This window comes from Equus quagga, chromosome 3, assembly GCF_021613505.1.
Source record: "Equus quagga isolate Etosha38 chromosome 3, UCLA_HA_Equagga_1.0, whole genome shotgun sequence".
Taxonomy (NCBI): domain Eukaryota; kingdom Metazoa; phylum Chordata; class Mammalia; order Perissodactyla; family Equidae; genus Equus; species Equus quagga.
The window spans coordinates 7,245,137-7,266,198 of NC_060269.1; the positions used below are offsets into that span (position 1 = coordinate 7,245,137).

The 21,062-nt window shown below is 38.4% G+C and overlaps 2 protein-coding genes across 3 annotated transcripts in view; one reads left to right on the top strand and one right to left on the bottom strand.

Annotated features, from left to right (window-relative positions):
* Nucleotides 1-1,079, bottom strand: part of ZGRF1 (zinc finger GRF-type containing 1) — a 70,757-nt gene extending 69,678 nt beyond the window's left edge. Inside the window, exon 1 of the mRNA XM_046655824.1 lies at nt 981-1,079. The gene's annotated coding sequence lies outside the window, so the exon portion shown is untranslated. The remainder of the gene's footprint in view (nt 1-980) is intronic.
* A 287-nt stretch (nt 1,080-1,366) lies between these two features.
* Nucleotides 1,367-20,161, top strand: LARP7 (La ribonucleoprotein 7, transcriptional regulator). 2 transcript variants are annotated; one of them, XM_046657038.1, is made up of 13 exons: nt 1,367-1,495; nt 7,023-7,226; nt 7,812-7,912; nt 7,989-8,072; nt 8,493-8,657; nt 8,739-8,832; nt 8,901-9,254; nt 9,338-9,482; nt 11,133-11,284; nt 12,090-12,208; nt 15,288-15,447; nt 15,668-15,759; nt 19,537-20,161. In XM_046657038.1, exons 2-13 carry the CDS (start codon nt 7,025-7,027, stop codon nt 19,615-19,617), a joined length of 1,749 nt encoding a protein of 582 aa, XP_046512994.1. In that variant the 5' UTR covers nt 1,367-1,495; nt 7,023-7,024; the 3' UTR covers nt 19,618-20,161. The 2 variants fall into 2 exon arrangements, with proteins under 2 accessions (XP_046512994.1, XP_046512995.1); XM_046657039.1 differs by having other exon boundaries at nt 8,904-9,254.
* The last annotated feature ends 901 nt before the right edge of the window (nt 20,162-21,062 follow it).

Consider the following 21,062-nt stretch of genomic DNA (forward strand, 5'->3'; position numbering starts at 1 on the left):
CATATAATATTCATCAGTCTCATAATCCTGAAGAGTAGATATTATCACCACAATTTACAGATTAGGAATCTGGTATTTACTAATTTAGGATTACTTACATGCCATTTAGGAATTGCAAAATACATTTCCCATTGTTTTTCTAAATTAGAGATAATACTTGTGAGATTTACAACTTCAAAAAACCTCCAAAAAAAAAGGAAAAGTTAACTGGATTTAAAAATATTTAGAAGAGCCCTAATTTCTACCTTCAAAGGAAAGTCAAAACGCCTTTCTTACCATTAAACAGGAAAAATGGTTTTAGTCAACAGCATCATATATTTAAGCGTGCAAGGATAAAACATTTTCTGAAAGTCTGCATCTATCCACATCTGTCAAACAATTCAAGCGCTGACTCACCTCTGAAAGGTAAAAGTTTAACGTGCCAAGAAAGTTTTAAAGTGGTGTGGAGACCTCAGATGTTCTGTGATAATTATATAATTACAGACAGACACACATACCTCCACACATATATATACACACACATTATTCTGCTGCTTTATACATTTATGTATAAAATTCGGTGCTTTCATTAAAACGTGAGCCATTCTTCCCATTAGGTATGACGAGATGTTTTTGGTCCTTTTGTTTTGGAACAAGCAGGATCTTTCTCATCCCAAAGTGGTTCACAGGTCTAACAGTTTCTAGTCACGAACCCAACATTGTGTTGAGACACCATTCAGTGCAAATAACTAAAAAGAAGCCCATATTTCATTTGCCAAGATTCTAATTACCATGACCCTGTGTAACCAAGTGACAATGAAGACTCGACCCTTTGTCAGTCATAAAAACAAACAGCAAAACCCTCTCTGGTCCTCACACGTATGCGGGAACCGCAAAGCAAGGGCTGGGAAAGTGGTGAAGACGAGGCACCACTTTCCACAGGGAGTCCGAGCCAGCTGTGACTGTCGCCACCCAATCCCGGTTCCACGCAGCACCCTTACCGGTCCGCTTCTGTCAGGGCACATTCTCTCGTCCTCTTGCCCCAAATCAGCTTCGCCGCCTCTCGCTGAAATCCCGCTGCCTATCCAGCCCCACTCTCCGGAAACCCCGAGAAAGAGTTCACTTCACTTTTCCACTGTACAAAATCCACTTTCGAATTTCCCCCGCGAAAGTCTGTGACGTCATTAACCCGCGACCGCAACCAGACCAGGACCCAATACTTAGCCCGCTCCCCCAGCGCCCCAGTCAAAACCGCCGTTTTCAAACCGCCAATCAAATTCTCCCCTGGCTGCGAGCCTCCTTGGCGGGCCGCGTTCTCCGATGCCCCGCCCCCGAGCCAGCCCACACCTGTGACGTAAGCAACGGCGCACCGCCTCCGGCCCGGTCTTTTACGAGACGAAGTGGAGAGCCGTGTCGCTGTTCCTATGACGCAGAAACAGCCACGACCGTAAGGATCGGGAGACGGACAGGGCTGAAGGACGCAGTCCCTGGCTCTGTATTTTGGGCACTGAACGGAGTAAGTTCGAGTGGACCGTAGGGTCGCTCAGGTTGGGTGAGGTGTAAATTCCCCTCAGTCGTTTTTCATGCAGTCCGTTCTGTCATCTCTCGTCCCTCTCACCCCGCCCCCTCCCACCAACCCGTCCGTTCGCCCGTCCTGATTCTTTGTGCGCACGCGCAGAAGTCCTCTGGCAGCCCTTGTAGTTCTAGTTGTCAGCGACTGGGGGCGCGTGATGTCCGGCGTTGGGAGGTTTGGGGCCCGCCGCGTCCCTGGCGGCGTCGATGCGGAAGGACGGGTGCCGAGAGGGCCAGAAGTCAGAAGGGAAATTGCCTTGCTTCGCAAATTTGAGATGTGGCGGCCAATGGATAGCGAGTGTGACTACTTGTGTTGTAAAATTAAGTCATTTTCTTTTTCAGGACTCTAGTCCTTGTCCTCAATGGAAGGGAGCTAACAAATAAGTGCTAAATACAGTGTACCAAGTGCGTTAATAGACGTACTTAAGAGAAAGCAGATGAGGAGGCCGTTAATCAGGGGAGACGTGGTGGTGGAAAGCGATACAGAGCATAAGGTGCTCTTTCGCCTGGGCCTTGAGATTGAGTAGGGGTTTATAAATCAAGGAAGACAAGACTCATTCAGAGCAAAGGCACACAGGCAGGAAAGTTCTCGGGTACCGTTGAATAGTTGGCTGTGACTAGAACAATGGTTCTCAATCTTTTTGGCACACCATTTCTTTTAAAAAAGTGATGAAAGCTGTGGATGAGCCGCCCAGGAAAATGCACGTCCATGTGAAAATATTTTGTGTATAATTTTGTCGGGAAAAATTGTGAAAGACTTTGAAATGGCCAGGAAAAGAAATACTGGTTGTCTTGTCTAGCTCCCTCTTCCAGGTTATCTCTGCCTTTCGTTGCCGTTATTTTACAATTGTGTACGTTGTAGTAAACGATAATAATGGAAATTAGCCTTGCAATTAATTTTGCAATTATTGCCCTGGCCAGTTTTGCATTTATTAACAAGTGGATTTCAACGTTCCTAATTGCTTGTATTTGTATGTGTCTGGTTTTTGAATTCTTCTTTGAACTGAGTTTTAACATTAGTTCCCTGATGAATTACTTAAATAAAACCTTTAATATGTGTTCACTTTATATTTGTCTGATAGTCATGATTTTACCTTTTCTTTAAAGTTTATCTTTTAAGAGTATCATGGGATTCACAAGAATTGTTGAAACCCACCCAAAATCCCTTGGACTTCAGGTTAATAATTGCTGAGTCAGAACATAGAATGCATGGTGACAGTTTGCAAGAGATTCTACCAAAAGATAGGCAGTGTGGGAGTCACACATACCTGAGCTTCCTTACCTGGCTCACTTTGCCCAAGTTGCTTAACCTTTGAGCCTCTGCAAGAAGTTGGAAGAAACCACCTCGTGGGATTGTGAGGATTTAAAACAATATATGTAAAGTAACTGGCATGGTTACCCAGTAACTCGTATTCTTTGTTTGAAGCCCCTGTTCCGAAGCCAGTTAGATGTCACTGGTTCATTTAATAGCTTTTTAAAAATACATACTATGTTACAAGAAGAGGCTAGGAATTTTTAGTATTGAAAGTTTTAACATCACAGTCACAAAATTGTCTGTGTTTTAGGTAAGTTACACAGCTTTTGTGAAGGATGGGTGACTTCTAGAACAGTTTATAAACTGTTCCCATGATATAGTGACAGTAGTTATAGAAAGCAGTGGATGGAGATATGAGCCAGTCCAAAGGTCGAATTGATAGGACTCAGTGACTGATTGGTAAATGATAGTAAATAATAATGGTTACACATATTTTTTAAGATTGCTAATTGCAGATATGTGTTACGCGCACTAGGCAGGAGTTTCTGAGCTTAATTCTCCAAGCCACTAAAATAATTCTTAGGAGAAGGAATGAGGGAGAGGTCTAGACTGAGATATGAGAATGATGGGAAGAGTCTGGTTTCCAGAATTGTGACTTTCTGTGCTTTTGCAGTTCTGTCCACCATTTCCTTAGGTGGCAGCTTTGACAAGGAAAGGAATTGGAGAGCTGGTAATCTGGCCTTTATAGTCTGTACTTTTTCAGAAGGAAAAGTTAGCAGTGGATCCTGCTCTAGTGATAAGCATAGGCTACATTTGTGTTTCATTTATAATTCTACCACCTTACAAAAGAATCTAAATGCTTAACACTTCAGTTTTTAAGATCCTTTTAAATGCATTATTTATTTAATTCAACAGATGCTTAGATCGTGACCAAGCTAAAGTTCCTGCCCTCATAGTGTTTACATTCTAGTGAGGTACACAGACAATACAGTTGTAATTCCAGGTTATGATAAGAGGATACAAGGATAGAAAGTGGTGACTGGGGGTGGGGGGGGGGGGGTGGGGTTAACATTGGGGGTTAACATTTACCTAAGCGGAGCACCTGGAACTTAACCATTGGGCCACAGGGCAGCCCCAGGGAGGGAATATTTTACGTTGGGTGACAGAGAAAGCCTCTTTGAGAAAGTAACATTTGTAGAGGCCTGAGTGAACAAGGAATTAATCCCTATAGATGTGGCAGGAAAGGTAAAGAGAGCAGCGAGAGCAAAAGCCTGGAGATGGGCATGGCCTTAGCATGTTTAAGAAACAGAAAGGTGGTATGTTGTGGTTGAAGTGAGCCTGCTGGAAAGAATTCTAAGAGAGGAAGTTAGAGGGAGAGCCCCAGGCCAGATCAAATAGGGCCTAGTAGGCCAGAGGAAGGATTATATTCTGAGTTCGATGAGAAACCTTTGGAGGATTTTGTGTAAGAGATTGACGTGATCTGATCTGCATATTTAAATGATTATTCTGGCTGTTTTTTGGAGAATTGATAATGAAGGAAGAATAGAAGCTAGCAGACATTAGGGTGCTCTTTGCAGTAGTTCAGGCAAAACACAATCGTAGCTTGGACCAGGTGGTTGTGATGAAGAAATGAGAAGTATTCATATTCAGGATATTTTTCCTAAAGTTAGAGCTAATAGAAATGCTAATGAATTGGCTGTGGGGTGTGAGGAAAAGAATTAAGGAGGATTTCAAGGTTTTTGACATCTTCGCAGTTTTGTAATTGGTATTTCCTGAGTTAGGAAAAACTAGGCAAAAAATGGTTTTGTTAAAATTTGGGAACTTAATTTTTGCCCTTTTAAGCTTGAGATTGACTTTAGGTGAACAAGAGGAGCTGTCAGATGGACAGTTGAATATTGGAATAGGCAGCTGATGAGAGAAGTCAGGGCTGGAGAACATAGATCTGTGAAACATCAGCATAGAGCTGAGGAGCTGAAAGCCAGGGAGCCTCAGCAAGGATGAGTGTGTGGATAAGGGCACTCAGGACTGAATGGAGTCCTCGGCAGCACGGGAAGGTAGCGCGGACTAGGAGGGTCCCGAAAAGGAAATTGAGAAGGAGGAAAACTCTCCTGGAAGCCAAATGAAGAAAATGTTTTCAAGGAAGGAGTTATCAACTGGAAGAGCGGCTGAGAGATCAGGCAGGCAGTGGCGACCATTGTTTTCAGAATCGCTAGAATGGCGGGAAGGAAAGACTGACAGGATGGGTTGAAGTGAGAGTATGAGGTGAGGAATGTGGTTATGTGGCGTTAAATGACAGCTGCTTGCTTTTCTCCTGATTACTTTTGCCGTGGAACCCCATTTTGTGTGTTATGCTAGCATCATCTAAATAAATACTGCATGAATTACATATTTTCAAAGTTGGTACTTGTCTGATCACCTGAAACCTGTTCTAAATAAATGCCAAAATACTCTTCTGTTGCCTTTGGTGAGGATGCAAGTTTTGTTGGGGATTTGAAGTGAAATGCATCAGTGGCTTTGTGCTCTCTTAGTAGATGTCTCTTTGAAACACATTATCTGTCACTTCTGCAGCATCACTGCAGTGACAGATTCTAGCTGACAGACTCAGGAGACACGAGTAGGCTTTAATCTAATACTGTGTTTACTGAGCTTTAAAGAAGGATACGAGGCAGCAGATACAGTAGGGGCAGCATCCTCATCTCCTCTGGAGGCCCAGCCTATCCAGCCCCAGCTCTTAGCCAAATCCAGCAATTAACCCAAATCCACCCCCCCCCCCTTTTTTTTTGGTGCCCCTTACCTACAGCAGACATGTATGGCTTCAACAGATAAGGGCACAGTGTTTTAGGTCACCTTGATAGGTAAAAGCCTTACCCCTTTTGCCCACCAGTCAGCTCTGTCACTCTGGTCACATAGGCCCAATGCCTGCTAATAGTGGCTCCCACCCGGGTTCAACAGGAGACACAGGTACAACTCCCCATTTGTCTTCACTCTCCTCTTTCCCAGAAAACCGTATTACGGGAGACTGAGGTTATTCTCAGGCAGGCCCACCTCATCCCAGGCCCGATGTTCAGCCTTTGCTCATATACTCGGTTTTGTGTACGTACCTCTAGTGGTTTGATTAAGGTGGCACAACTCATTCAACAAATTTTTGAGTGACTACTTGCCAGGGACTGGGGATGTATCAAAAAACAAAACAGACAAAAATCTCTGATTCCATCAATCTTACATTCTAAGAAGGATAAAGAATAAACAAATTATATAATAATGTTAGAAGGTGATTTAAGTGCAATGGAGAAAATAAGGCAGGAGAGATAACAGTATGTTTGTCTCCAGATTTGCAGTTTTAAATATGGTTGTGGGAGGAGACCTCACTGAGGTGACATTTGAGCAAGACTTCAGCAAGTGAGGGAGCAAGCTGTATTGTCCAGGGCATGCGGACTTGAGAGAAACCGACAGGCTCCAGAGGCCCTCCGTCTAGAGTTTGCTGGCTGAGTTTTAGTTGCAGCTGGAAAACCAGTATGACTGGAGCTGAGAGCACAGAAGAGCCCTGCAAAGTCACCTAAGGAAGGAGGGGCTGGGCATTGCTGCCTAGGAATTACACACCAGGAGGGGATGGCCGCCTGAAAAGAGAAGGCCTGTCCTATAGCCTGCCAGTTGAATTCTGCTCCTAGTGAGCAGAAATTAACCTTTTTAAAAATCAAGAATCAAGTTATTAGTATTTCATTAGAGGTTGTAGTATTAAGAAATGTGAGTGACTTTTTCAGGTTTTTTTTGAGATGAAGAATGTCTGAGTCCCTGAATCTTACATTTTGACGCATGATTTGAAGGTGTAGTTTGGTGAGCTATAGATGTAGTTATAGATTTTATACTGTACTAGGATAATCTGGTCCTGCAGTTTAAAAAGGCATAAAAAACTAAAGCTATGACCCATGGCATAGGAGGTAAATTATTTTAAAAGTGAAAACAAGACCAATGAAAAGTGAACAGGGAAAAGCTAAAAAAATTTTAAAACCACAAGGCCAATGAAAGTTTCCTCAGCTGATTGTAGAAAACGTCTGGGAAGAGTTCCTCTGAAAAGTTTATCTTCTGGCAGCCAAATTTGAGTCCGTTATCCCTTTAGATTTAAGGCTCATCTAAATATTTTTCTTTTAAAAATTAGTGCTAATATTACCACCAATGTCGTGGTGACTTAAATATTCACCCATTTTTCATTTCATAGGAATGGAAACTGAAAGTGGAAATCAGGAAAAGGCAATGGAAGAAGAAAGCACTGAAAAGAAAAAAGACGTAGAAAAAAAGAAACGGTCTCGAGTTAAACAGGTGCTTGCAGATATTGCTAAGCAAGTGGACTTCTGGTTTGGAGATGCAAATCTTCACAAGGATAGATTTCTTCGAGAGCAGATAGAAAAATCTAGAGATGGATGTAAGTTTGCTTCAGTATGTAACGGAACCAATTTTTGTGTGTTGCCTTTTAACTTCTAAAATATAAAGTAAAATCCTATGTAGTATATACAGTATGTTATAGTACATTATATAGTATTATATAGTACATTTAGAAATATATAATATACACTATTTTATATATGTACATATAGAATTTTATGATACATCCGTTAGATATTAAGTATTTTCCAGATAAACTGTTGTGCCCTTTATGACACTATTTTTTCTAGAGACTCATAGTAGGACTCTAGCAACTGCAGACCAAAGCAGTTATGCCAAATTTATTCTGAAGTGTATTGTGTATTTCAGAGATGAGGAGATAAGCACGTGTTATGTGTGTTAGGCAGTTATTTCAGACAAGACATTTTACCTAGTCCAAAAACCCCTTTAATAGTTTAAGTGTAATGTGTTAAATTGTGCTAAGACTTAAATATGAGTGAATTTTTTACCAAATAACTTAATGGACTACACCTACATATAAGGGCAGATTAAATTCATCCCAATTTCCATTTGTACCACTGATTTGGCTTCTATTTATATTTATTCCCTTTGGCATTTCCATTAGACGTTGACATATCACTTCTTGTGTCTTTCAACAAAATGAAAAAATTGACTACTGATGGAAAGCTAATAGCCAGAGCCCTGAAAAGTTCAGCTGTTGTAGAGGTAAGAATTATTAGACTGTATTATATATCATGTAACTACATAATTTAGTTTCTTAATCTAATATACCATTTTAAAGCTGGATTTAGAAGGCACCAGAATCAGGAGAAAGAAGCCTCTGGGTGAGAGACCGAAGGATGAGGATGAGCGCACAGTGTATGTGGTAAGCCTTTTCCTACAAAAACCTTACAGCCACGTCCCCGGTAAAGAATGACGGACATTTTGATACTTCTGTCTCATCAACAGGGCTGTTTACACACCATACCTGTCTTACACTCCTTTCTCAGTCTCCATCTGCACACCCACTCTCAGTTTCACACCAACATCTCTCAGATGGCTCCCTTCCACCTGCCTTTTTGTCTCCCGTGCTCACACACACAGCCCTGTCTCACATGCAGCCTCTCCCCCTCACACTCAGATTCACATATCTCTCAACCTCTTTTGTCTCATGCATTTCTTTCTCACATGCTTGTTCACACCCCTTTCTCTCACATACAAAAAAAAGACAAACATTTTAATGGCCTTCTGAACAAGAATCTTAATGTATTTAATACTGCTTCTAATCCAGTTTATCAATTTATAGGAGTTGCTTCCCAAAAATGTTAATCACAGCTGGATTGAGAGAGTTTTTGGGAAATGTGGCAATGTTGTTTATATAAGTATACCACATTATAAGTCTACTGGAGATCCAAAGGGATTTGCCTTTGTGGAATTTGAAACAAAAGAACAAGCAGCAAAAGCTATTGAGGTAGGTCCAGAACCTAAAAAGAAAAAAAGAAAATTAGCAAGTGTTTGAAATAGTAACAAAATTTTGCTGATTTCTTTTCAGTTTCTTAACAACCCACCAGAAGAAGCACCAAGAAAACCTGGTGTATTTCCTAAGACAGTGAAAAATAAGCCCATTCCTGCCCTTAGAGTATCAGGTGAGTAGCTTAATATTTAAGTAGATGTAGTGGAAGTAAAATTAAAATTAATGATAACATTGTTACAGAAGAAAAGAAAAAGAAAAAGAAGAAAAAAGGCCGAGTGAAGAAGGAAGACAACATGCAGACCAAGGAGTCAGATATGGACACAAGCAAGGAGGCCGCCTGTAAAATGAAAAGATCCAGGACCACATCTGAGGGCTCCGAAGTAGAGATTACTGAACCCCAAAAGCCACCCTCAAAGAAGAAGAAAAAACGGGAAAAAGCTGAAACATCCAGCTTACCTTCAATCAGAACAGGGAAGAGGAAGAGAAGTAGCTCCGAAGATGCGGAATGCCTAACTCCCAGAGCAAAAGTAAAGAAAATGGCTCAGAAAGGTGACGTTCAAAAAGAAGCGTCAGAAGTTTCCAAAGAAAGCAAAGGTATTTTATATAACTTTAAGGTTAGGCTTACATAATTAAGGCTTTTATTCCTTAACTTGTCTTTTCTTAACTTTATATTTAAGATTTAGAAGTCTCTACTGAAGAGGAAAAGGATACTGGGGATATAAAAGATGGATCCCTCTTAAAAGCAAAAAGGAAGCATAAGAAAAAGCATAAAGAGAGGCATAAGATGGGAGAAGAAGTTATACCACTAAGAGTGCTATCGAAGTAAGTCAGTGGTAATTGTTGGCAGTTGACACACTCCGTCACCATTGCTAAAGTGCAATTCCAGTTTGTATTGAACAGAGTTGCATATTAGCAACAGTGATGGCATATGCCCAAGGTCTCTGCACAGTGCGGGTATAACACGGTTGAGGATTAAAAAGGAACCACCACACTAAAACATGGAAGCACTTATTTTTCTCAAGTCACAGCAAGTGCCTCCATGTTAAAGTAGAGGGTGTTCCTTAACAGATTTAAAAGGCACAGTCACTACACCAGAGACAGCAGTTACATAAAGTACTCTTGAAGTCTTGTAAAAGGAAGACCTACCATCACTAAAACATGGAAGCACTTACTTTTATAGTTTCAAAGCAAGTACATCCACGTTTAAGTGGTGGGGAGCCCAATCTTAGAAAAACTTGTAATGAGAAACATTCTTTAACCTGTAAAATAAGTTTAGAAAATAATCTTGGGTCAAAATAACTGTGACGGTTTGGAGACACCTCCACTGAAACATGGAAGCACTTACTTTTGCTTTACACAGCAGGTACCCCCATGTTAAAGCAAAGGGGATCCCCTTGACCTCTGTTAGCCGGATTGCCATGTTGCATCCAGAGGAATAATTTGGATTCACTTCTACTAAAACATGGAAGCACTTACTATTTTGCAAGTCACAGAAAGCACGTCCATGTTAAAGTTAAAGAGAGTCCATCCACTCGAGGGGTGAGAACAAGGTGGAGAAAAGGCAAAATCGCATACCTTTGGAAGAGATTTTCTTAACCTTCCTGGATCATATTTTCCAAAGAGTCCTGTTCTCCTCTTGAAGGTTAAAAGGCAAGGACCTCAGGCACTTGTATTTATACTAATCTTAACCCCTGAATTCCTTTTGCCTTTTTATCTCAGAGAATCATTACAAGAGCCTTTTGTTATTCTAATGTATCAGCTCCCAGGGAGTGTATGATCCTGGGTGGGTCTGGATACTTTTTTTTTTTTTTGAAGTATACAGATGTCAATGTTAACAGCTAAAACCATTACCACAAGATATCCTCCTCTTTAAAAAAAAATCCCCCATCTGCTTGTTTGATGGCATAGATTAGGGTAACAATGAGTGCTCCTGGGGAGCTAAGAGAGGCATTGTGTTTCTATCTGGAGGAGCTCTAGCTATTTGAAGAAACATCTACATGTTAAATGTATGTAAATAAATAAATCGCTTCCATGGGGTGTTTTTTTCTTCTTAGAAATTCCTTTTGACTCAAGTAAATACTGAGGAATGTTCTCTCAAATTGGAAGCAGTTTAACAAATAATCTTTAAATTTTAGTCTCTCCTTTCTTTCACCCAGAGATGGCTGGCTGTTCTAGTAAATGTTCCTAGTTAATTAATTCAAAGCTTTTATTTTTATAAATTCAGATATTTGAAGCATACTCAAGAATCAAGTTGGCAAATTTAAAACACTTAATCTGAATGTTGGGGCTGGGGTAACTTTGCTTGTTTGCTAGATGGACTTAGAACTCAGGAATGTGTGTGTGAATGTGTGTGTTTAAAGGGAGAAGAGTGGGGAGGAGAGCTTGCAAGTCACTGTGAATGTCTATGTTCAGATACTTACTTTTTACTTAGTAATTTGTCACTATTTCAAAAGTACATTTTTTTCATTACAGGAGCGAATGGATGGATTTGAAAAAAGAGTATTTAGCATTGCAAAAAGCCAGCATGGCTTCTTTAAAAAAAACAATATCCCAAATAAAATTGGAGTCAGAAATGGAAACAGACCATGGAGTACCTGATAAGTCTGGAATGAAAAATGGAAAAAGTAAACATCACTATGATAGTTTTTGTAACATTATGCTTATATACTAAAAGCAGTTTGAGTTATGACAGGATAAACTTTAATTTTAAAAAACTTTCTATACAGTGGTCATTATTAGAACAATTATTGACTTATCAAGTCCAGATGTGTGATTTATTCTTGATATAAGAATATTTGCAGGGCTTATTTTAAACAGTATCTTTTTTAATCACGTAAGTTTTCTCTATTAATTCAATTTGGTAACGAGTGCCTAGTTTATGAATTGAGCAAATTTGTAGAAACAGAGATTGTAATTTCTCACCTCTACTTTTATTCCATAGTATTACAAGCAGGAACAAATAAAACAAAGTTCTTATGAAATCTTCAATACTAGGATATATCTTAAATTCTTATGAATTGAAAATAAAAATTTTCTCATTTGAAACATAATGAGTACAGAATATTCTTATATTATCCTATGCCTGTTTATCTTATTTCTTCACTTTAGAAAGTAAAGTACTTTGCTGGTTGGTTTGGGGAAAGGGGGCCTCTTTTTTTAAGGTTTTACAAATGCTCTACGGAACAGTAACAGTTTGCATTTAGCGTAATTGACATTTTGTTTCATGGTAATCTGCAATAAGCATATGACTTACAACACAACTTTCTTAATTACTTAATTATTTTACAATTAAATTTTAGATTAAGTAAATCTAAATTAATTATTTAAATCAGCCTAAGAAATCGTTGTTATTCTAAAGTGAGCCTGCTGAGTGTTAAATTATTAAGTGTAAGAGATTTATTTCTGGTCTTTTCCTTTTCAAATCAACAGCAGACAGTGAAGCGCCCTGTCCCCAGGAGAAGGTTCCTGCCACGGGACCGCAGTTTGTGAGCGGCGTCATCGTGAAGATCGTCAGCACGGAGCCTCTGCCTGGCAGGAAGCAAGTCAAGGTAATGCTTTTGAGTCCCCAGGGTGGTTGTCCCTCTTTCCTCTTCAAAACTTCCCCGTGTGAAAATGTTTTGAATATGGAGAAGGAAGTAAATCAAATTAGAGTCCGTTCCTCTGTGGCAAACTGCTTGTAAGGTTTGATTCCGTAGGGACTCTTTCGTTTGCCCTGAAGCAAAATGTAAACGCTGAAATTCCTCACTGGAGCAGATTTACAGTGAGCACAGCTTAAAAGTCCTTCTATAGAAAAACTGCCATTTGTGCTTTTTTTATTTCTGCCCCTAAGGATTGGTTGGTGTGTAGCTGAATGAGGAAACCATACTGTAGTCACTATAACGAAAGGAGTAGATACAGTAAAATGCTTTGCCAGTGTTCACCTCCCCTACAATTTCTTAGACGACTTTTTCTGTTTTGAGAAAAACATGGATTTTGGAAAACTACTTAGAGCCTGAACTTTTTAAAAGATTTAATGAACATTAGAGTTGGTCTGAAATTATTTTAAAATTGTAGTCATGTGCTGTTGTCTGGTTTAGGAGCAAGCTGCAGAATTTGTAATTTGTTTTCATTAGAGCTTTTAGCTCTCAGTAGATTTGTAAAAGATTTTCTGACCTAAAAAAAGGTCAGAACTATTAATGGAATAAAAGGGATAGTATGCATATTTTTCGCTTACCATGGATTTAGTTTATTTTTGTTGGTTAATGAATTCTCTTGGGAATTGAAACTGTTTTCTCAGAAATGTAGAGTTTTTTGGAGAAAAGAGTCTTTTTAGTTTTTATTTTTAAAAATTTTGGTATTTTTCAAACCATGCCAATTATTTAAAAAAACTGGAACAGTTACAGGAAAGTGTAAAGTATTTTGAAAAGCTACAAAAATCTACATGCATGTGCAAAAATAAGTTCACGGTTCTCCATAATTTTTGCTACAAGTTGCTATACATACTGTTCTTTTCCACTTCATGGTTTATCTTCTACAGCATTTTGTACCAATGCAGCAATATTTCTTTCTCACTGACATAGTCGTTTGTGTTAAGTACCTATCTTATTTACCCTTCCCGTCACCCATTTAGGTGAGGTGCTTTTTTAAAAACTATGTAGGATGTTCTGTAACAAAGCAAATCTATTTAAAATTCTTATGCTGACACTCAGCACCATGCAGTATGTTCTTTTTGTCTTGCACAGACTCAAACCAGTTACATTTTTAACTTGCGTACCCATTGAAGTTGCCCCCTGTAATCATCTGTGGGCACTCTTTATTTGAAACCCTATCCGAAAATCATGTAGCTGTCACTCACACATAAATTTAGGTTCTCTTTACGATATTGATAAGAGGTTTGGTCTATCCCAAATTGGTATTACCAGCTTGCATTTCAGAGTCTGGTAGCAATATACAATTTCAGATAAGAAGGACAAAACACTGAGGATGTAAGTGCTGCTGTGGTTAGTCAGATTGCAAGCTTTAATAGAAGAATTGCTCAAAGCTTGTTATTTGGAGTGACTGGTAGGGATTTAATTATATTTATAAAGAGCTTTTATTATCTAAGTAAAGCTTTTATTATCACAATTACAAATTCTTCATTTATGATCATCAAAATCATAAGATAATTGCATTAACCAAGTTAGTAGTTACTTACATTTTGCTGGAACAAAAACTGAGCTATGATGATGGTCAGGGGCTGCCTGTGGCTTGGCCATGTCATTACCAGGCTAATTTGTCATTCTAAGAAGGGTTTTAAATCTGGAGATTAGCCTGACATTATAATGGATATGTAGTAAATATCTTCTGAATTGTAGTCATCTAATCTGTCTGATAAATCAATTACAAAGCTCACTACTACCAGTGACTAATACATTCAAATTTCATCAACTTGATACCGATTATTTTTCTCACTTTGCGTCTAAACTTAGTACTAATTAATTAGGGAAATGGAACAAATTGGCAAGTATGTTTCTCTCCATTTCTTTTGTAATTTTTTCATTCATTAAGTGCCTATTTTGTGAAAGGCAGTATGCTGAGTGTTGGGATGACATAAGACTTAGTCCCTGGCTTCTACAGACTCACGTGTTTTTACTACTTATTTTACTACTTATTCTGTATTATTAACTAATAAACTTTTCTTATTCTGTGACGAAATAATATTTCCAGATCTTGCTCAGTTCTTTCTGTAATTCAGACTTTAAAAATCGAACACCTGAAAGTAATCTAAATTAGTTGTGGTTTGAAATTTGGGGTTAAAACTAAAGGGAATGAGATGGATAAAACGCTGTTTTTTCATTGGGAATCTCCAATTATTTCTTAAGCTTTATGAATGGCAGTTGATGAGTTAAGAATTAGTGTAACATTCCTGCATAATTGCATTGTATATACTGTAGAACCTGCTGTGACCAAAAAAATGATTAGGAATGCAGGAATCTCGTTAATTTGCCCTCACAGCAGGCATTCTAGATAAAACTTTTCTTTGCTGGGTGACCACAACTTGTGTAGAACAGGTTGCTTAGGTATTTTATCAGAAAGTCAGAGCTCCTGAGCTATAGTCCATAGATCCACTCCCAACCTAGGATTTTTGTAAGTTCCATGAAGCTTTTTTTTCCATGAGTTGTTATAGAAAGTTGACTGTTTTTTACATATGTGATTTTTTACAGGTGAGTAGAAGCACACCTCCCCCAATTCGTCATGGGTTTGTTCATTTGTTTTTAATTGTATTCCTTATTCCAACTACGCCCAGACTTGGAACTCCTCTTCTTGATTTGGGGTTGGGGGAAGTGTTTGCACATTCTGCCCTACAGATCTGGTCTCATTGTGCAATGTTCCCATTCCAGTTAGGATCGCGAGGATGCGCTTGAATAAAAGAAAGTACATGATGATTAGAGCTGGTGGTAAATTGGTTCTCAGCTTTCTCCAAGTCGATTCTTAAGAGCATTTGTGCTTATTTCAGAAGAAATTGTTGATGTAGAATAGTTACTCCTCATTTTAAGCTACATATGACTTATTTATATAATACATTCTGACACAGCCATTAGAATAGTTTTAGAATTATTACAAAAGATTTTTGTTATTTATTTTCAGTCTTTCTAAACTCTCATGCAGGATACTTTGGCCGCAGTCTCAGAAGTTGTTTATGTTGATTTGCTGGAAGGAGACACAGAATGCCATGCTAGGTTTAAAACTCCTGCGGACGCCCAAGCGGTAATAAAGGCATATACGGAAATGAAAAAGAAACAGTGCTGGAAGCTCGAGATCCTGTCTGGTAAAACTTCATAGGATCTTTTTTTAACAATTCTTGTTGTGCAGTGATTGTATTATATTTTCTGAGTTTGGCTTATGAAACTAGTATTTTTTTCATTACCTGGTAGCATTAAATCTAATCAGACAACTATTCTAGTTTTCTTATTAAGAGTGTAATTCCTTGAATATGTTTCTTCATATGTATCCTGGTGTTCAGTGATCTGTTTGTGTTTGTTTTTAAGGTGATCACGAACAGAGGTATTGGCAGAAGATCTTGGTAGATAGGCAGGCCAAACTTAATCAGCCTCGTGAAAAGAAAAGAGGCACTGAGAAGGTAATCAATTCGTATCTGTTTTGTTTTGTTTTGCAGCCTAAACTTCTTTTGGAGGTTGAATATCTTCTGAAAGTCAGTAATGGGTAGTCCTAAAATAACGTTGGTTTTGCTATACATGACAAAGGTTTACATGGTATATACTATACTGCATTTTAGATCAAGAGGGAATACTTATTTTAATTTAAGAGTTTCTCCCTTTTTTGACTAGTGATATAATTTAAACAATCATTTCTGGCTGCTGTGTTTTGTAGTTTGATTGTAAATGATTATTTAAAGATTGTGTTAGTAGTAAAAACACAATGTATTTAGAGTGTAGTTTTTAAAGATATAAGTCTCCACAGATAAGATGGAGAGACTATGCTAATGTTCCCTATGGCAATGATAAGCTTTATTCCGTTTTCTCTATGGTAGTCAACAAGTGATATAAACAAGCTTAAATACCTTAAATAATTTAAAGCAAGCCTCTCTTTCCATAATTTTATTTTAAATTATATTGAGTAATTTATCAAATAATTGTTGACAGTAAGCTATCACGTTTATTCTTTTAAAAGCAAATTATGTAAAGATTAGTATGTCTTAAAGTGCTTAGAACAAAATAGGGCACATAATAACCAATATTAGTTACCAAAATTTAAAATACATATTATAAAATCAGAAAAATCTAAAAAATATGCATTTTTTTAATGATTGGTTAGCACTTGAAAAGACATACTTCCTGTCTGTTGATTTGGGGTCATATTTATAAATTTTTTTTAACTTAAAAATCAAGTGTTTTACATCAGCCCTGCATCACCCAGGATTCATTGGGATTTAGGGTGATTTAGCGGGAGGTTTCCTACTGGTCTTTTGTTAACTCTCTGTGAGTACAGACCCAATTTGCTGTGGTGGGGAGGCCTCCCTCCCTCCTAAGGACTCTTTCAGGTCGATGAGGTGTTAATTTAAAAGTCCGCTTGGGTTGATTTAAATGTTAAAATCGTTAATCCAAAACTCAGTGGAAATGCAGTCACCTTGTTAATACTTATCCTTCTAATTGGTGTGGAATTTCATTTAAATTGTATATATTTTTAAAACTAGGAATTAGTCATTTTGTTTTTCAGAAAGATCCCGTCTCTGTAAGTTAAATTTGAGGCAAGGAAATAAACATTGCCTGGGAAATTTCATAAACTGGGCTGGGATACAGTGAGTAGGTCTGTCTTTGAGCGTTCTTATCCTGATGTCAGTTACTTCTGCCATCAGATTTGTTTGATAAACAGAAACATCTGAAAGTATAGGATCCTAGGGAACCTGTGGAGGTAGCTAGTTGGCTCATCTCACAAAATGAAAAAATGGAAACCACACCAAGTAGGTACTGTACAGCCTCAGAGGAGAGGGTAGACCCTAGTTAGTTTGTCGACCTACTTTTTTGTTAATTCATTTAATTAATGTTTTTTGAATGCCCTTTTGTGTTAGCCACTGTCCCAGGGACTGGGGATACAGGCATGGGACACAAAGTCCCCTGCTGTCATGCAGCTTACAGATAAACTATAGATCAGGCGATGGCAAGTGCTGTGCAGAAAAATCAAATGAAAGGGTATTGCGGGATAGCTTTAAATCCACGAGGTGGTCTGGGAAGTCCCCTCTGTGGAGGGACGTTAGAGCAGACCTCAGGGAAGGGAGCAAGCCACCCAGGAGAGCTCCAATGCACAGCTCTCCCGGCAGAGTAAGCAGAAGGCGCAGGGCTGCAGGGGAGAGTGTCGACAAGGAGGCTGGTGTCGCTGCAGTACTAGAAACAGGCTCTTAGTACTGGAAGTTAAGGATTAGGAAAAAGTTAGCAGCCAAAAGTTTGTAATAAATACTTTATTGACTTGACAGTCCAACGTTTCCACAGTAGTATTGTATTTGGTCCATAATGGAGTAAAGGAAAAGCACTAATAAAAAACCCTGTTTCTTAATTTTCACATTACAGAGTAGAAGGATACTGGGGACAGTTTCCTAAGCCCCGGTCAGTTTATGCAGAATTACAAGACAAAAAAGGAAGGGATAAAGGAAAATTTTATTTTCTAGATATGATATTTTTACATATAAAAATCAAGTATAGATAAATTAAGACTCTCACAAAAGATCAATAAAACAAAAGGAAAGATCTGCCAAATCTTTGTAGTGTATCCTTCACTTTGAGTACCCTGGTAAAATTAGATAACAGCTGCTGGAGACAGAATGAGGCTTTTCTCATTTCTCTTTAGCTTTTAAGGCATATTTGAATTTTTTGTTTATCAAAATGGTCTTTTCTTTACAAATTACTGATATGTCAATATTCAGCGGGTAAAGGCAGAATTCTAAAATTTGTGAACAGCACATGTGTGTGACAGAGTTTTAAATACATTTTGACTCACCTCACTGATGAATATCTTTTAGTTTAATCCAAAAGTGACTTCCTGCCAATGGTCACATGTCAGCAAACACTTTGAAGAAACTTTTTTTTTTTTAAGATTTTACTTTTTTCCTTTTTCTCCCCAAAGCACCCCGGTACATAGTTGTATATTTTTAGTTGTGGGTCCTTCTAGTTATGGCATGTGGGACGCCACCTCAGCATGGCTTAATGAGCCATGCCATGTCTGTGCCCAGGATCCGAACCGGCGAAACCCTGGACCTTCGAAACCCTGGGCCATCGAAGTGGAGCACGCAAACTTAACCACTCAGCCAGTGGGCCAGCCCCTGAAGAAACTATTTTAAATAATATACACCTGAAATTACACAATGTTATAAACCATTATAACCTCAAGAAAATAATTGGGGAAAAAAAGAGAAACTATTTTAATGAATGCTCTTTAGAATCTGTATTTTTAAGAGAAAAAGATTTTCATTTCTTTTTTTTTTAAGATTTCATTTTTTTTTTCCTTTTTCTCCCCAAAGCGCCCCCCAGTACGTAGTTGTATATTCCAAGTTGTGGGTCCTTCTAGTTGTGGCATGTGGGACGCTGCCTCAGCGTGGTTGGATGAGCAGTGGCAAGTCTGCGCCCAGGATTCGAACTGACGAAACACTGGGCCGCCTGCAGCAGAGTGTGCGAACTTAACCACTCGGCCACGGGGCCAGCCCCAGTTTTCATTTCTTCCAAAACTAAAGAAGATATTTTCGATTTTTCCATCAAGAAAGCTTTTGGGAAATTTAGACATTTTAAATGGTCTTCTGCATTCCATATAATTTCATTTGCCTCCTTTAAAACTATTCAAGTATTTATGTAAAGATGTAATAAAAAATAAGTACTCTTAGTAGCAGATCCTTATTTGGAATATTTTAATTTTCAAATTTATAAGCAAAACTTTGTGTAGCATTCAGCCCAAAATATGGTGTCTTCTTTAAATAACGCATGAATGCTCAAGCACAATGTAATTACTAAGGACCACATATCGTTTAAGAAGTGTCTTGGTAATTAATGCTCAAGCCCATGGGGATGTGAAACAACTAACAAATGTGGGTCCTGAACCCTCCTAAAAGGTTAAAAAAATTGCCGGCACGGAGTGGCTATTTTTAATTGAAAAATTTTTAGTAATCTGGAACTACAGTAGGAGGGGTTTTGATAATGCGAAGATTTAATATGTATTGTACTTAATAAGCTGTAATGTAGACAGTTCTCTCTGTGATTGATTTGACCTCAACTTAATTATCTCATTTGTCTACCTCTCCCCCTTTTTAAAAAATTTTATTCAAGCTGATAGTTGTGAAATTTTTCTAGTCGTAGTTAATATTTTTGTGTTTAGATATCCAATGCATTCTAATTTCTGATTTCTTTTTCTATAGTTAATCACCAAAGCTGAAAAGATTAGACTCGAAAAGACTCAACAAGCAAGTAAACACATTAGGTTTTCTGAATACGATTGAGAAACAATTTTGGTTCATATCTTAAGGTGTCACTGGATACTTGAGCCATTCTTAGGAAGTCCATTTTTGTTATGGTCGTAATGTGTAATGAATGTATTTCTAAAACCTGCATTTAATTAAAAGACGTACCTTTTTCTCTTAACTTGTAAATAAGACTTTTGTCTAGAAACAAGTACAGTGTATACCACAATTTTTCATTTTTTTTCATTTTGTTGATATTATCTTACGTAAATCACCCTCAAAGTGATTTAGTAAATAAATGTTACCATTAATTTTGCTGTTTTTATATTGCAAAAACAATGTCATTTGCAAAAATATAAATATATAGTTTAGAAAAAAATGTTTAGCAGTGGGCTCTCACTGTACTTATTATTTTGTAGCTTGCTTTTTCCATTTTAGGTATCTTGGATATCATTTCATGTTGATTTCTACAGAAACGTATGTGTGATATTTCATTCTGTTTATTGTACTTTGCCTCTCTGAGCTTCCATTGAACAGACCATTCCATATGAACTGTTTCCAATTAAAATGTTAAATTTTAAAAGTATTGAGTTTGTTTTTCATAAATGAAGTTAAAACATTTTATTTCGATTTAACAAAATAAAATGAAGCAGATGCTGTGAACACAAGAAAAAGAAAACAGATCTTCTAGAAGTCAGCCTGAGATATGACTGAGGTCTCTCATTTTATTCGAGAAAATCACAAACTGTAGCCTTTAAAGTCTTCCCAGAACTGACCCTACGGGGCCTTTATGTACATGCCTGGCATCTTAATCTCTCATCGGAATGTCAAGAAAGTACTCCGGACAGCCATGGGGTCCATTTTCTTGGTCTCCAAACCCATTCCTAATTCTGTCAGCCTTGTCCAGGAATCAGGGCATGATTTGGCTGCCCCTTCTATGCCTGTGGGAGGCTTACAATCAGGAATCTATTCACTTCTGTGGGCCAGAGATTTGAGGAGTGGGCTGCCTCACTGGTTGGGGTGACAACAGCTTATTACTACCAAAAATAGGTATCTTGGCAAGTTGCCACCGACTCGCTCCCTTATTTTTCTCTCTCCGTGAAGTAAAGCTAGCATACCCACACATGAGGCTGCCTCGTTCACACGGCCACACAAGCTTGTGCTGCGGCAGAATTTGCATGGGCTACAGTGGGAATGGTGTTTTGGAGTTGTGCGGTGCACAATCTGCACGCCATATGTGGCAGCCCAGCCCACAAGGATCTTTAGCTTTTTGTGTTTTGTACTGGAGGCATTCCTTGCACTGCTGAAGGAAACAAAACAAAACAACTAACCTTCCTGTAATTATCACAAGTAGTCCAGGTCTGAGGTGAGCCAAACCTAGGGGCATGATCCCTAATATAGACCAGAGGGACTTCAGGGACAAGAATTATAACAGGAGTCTCTCAATGTCTGTCTCCCTGCCATTTTTCAACTCCTATTATAGG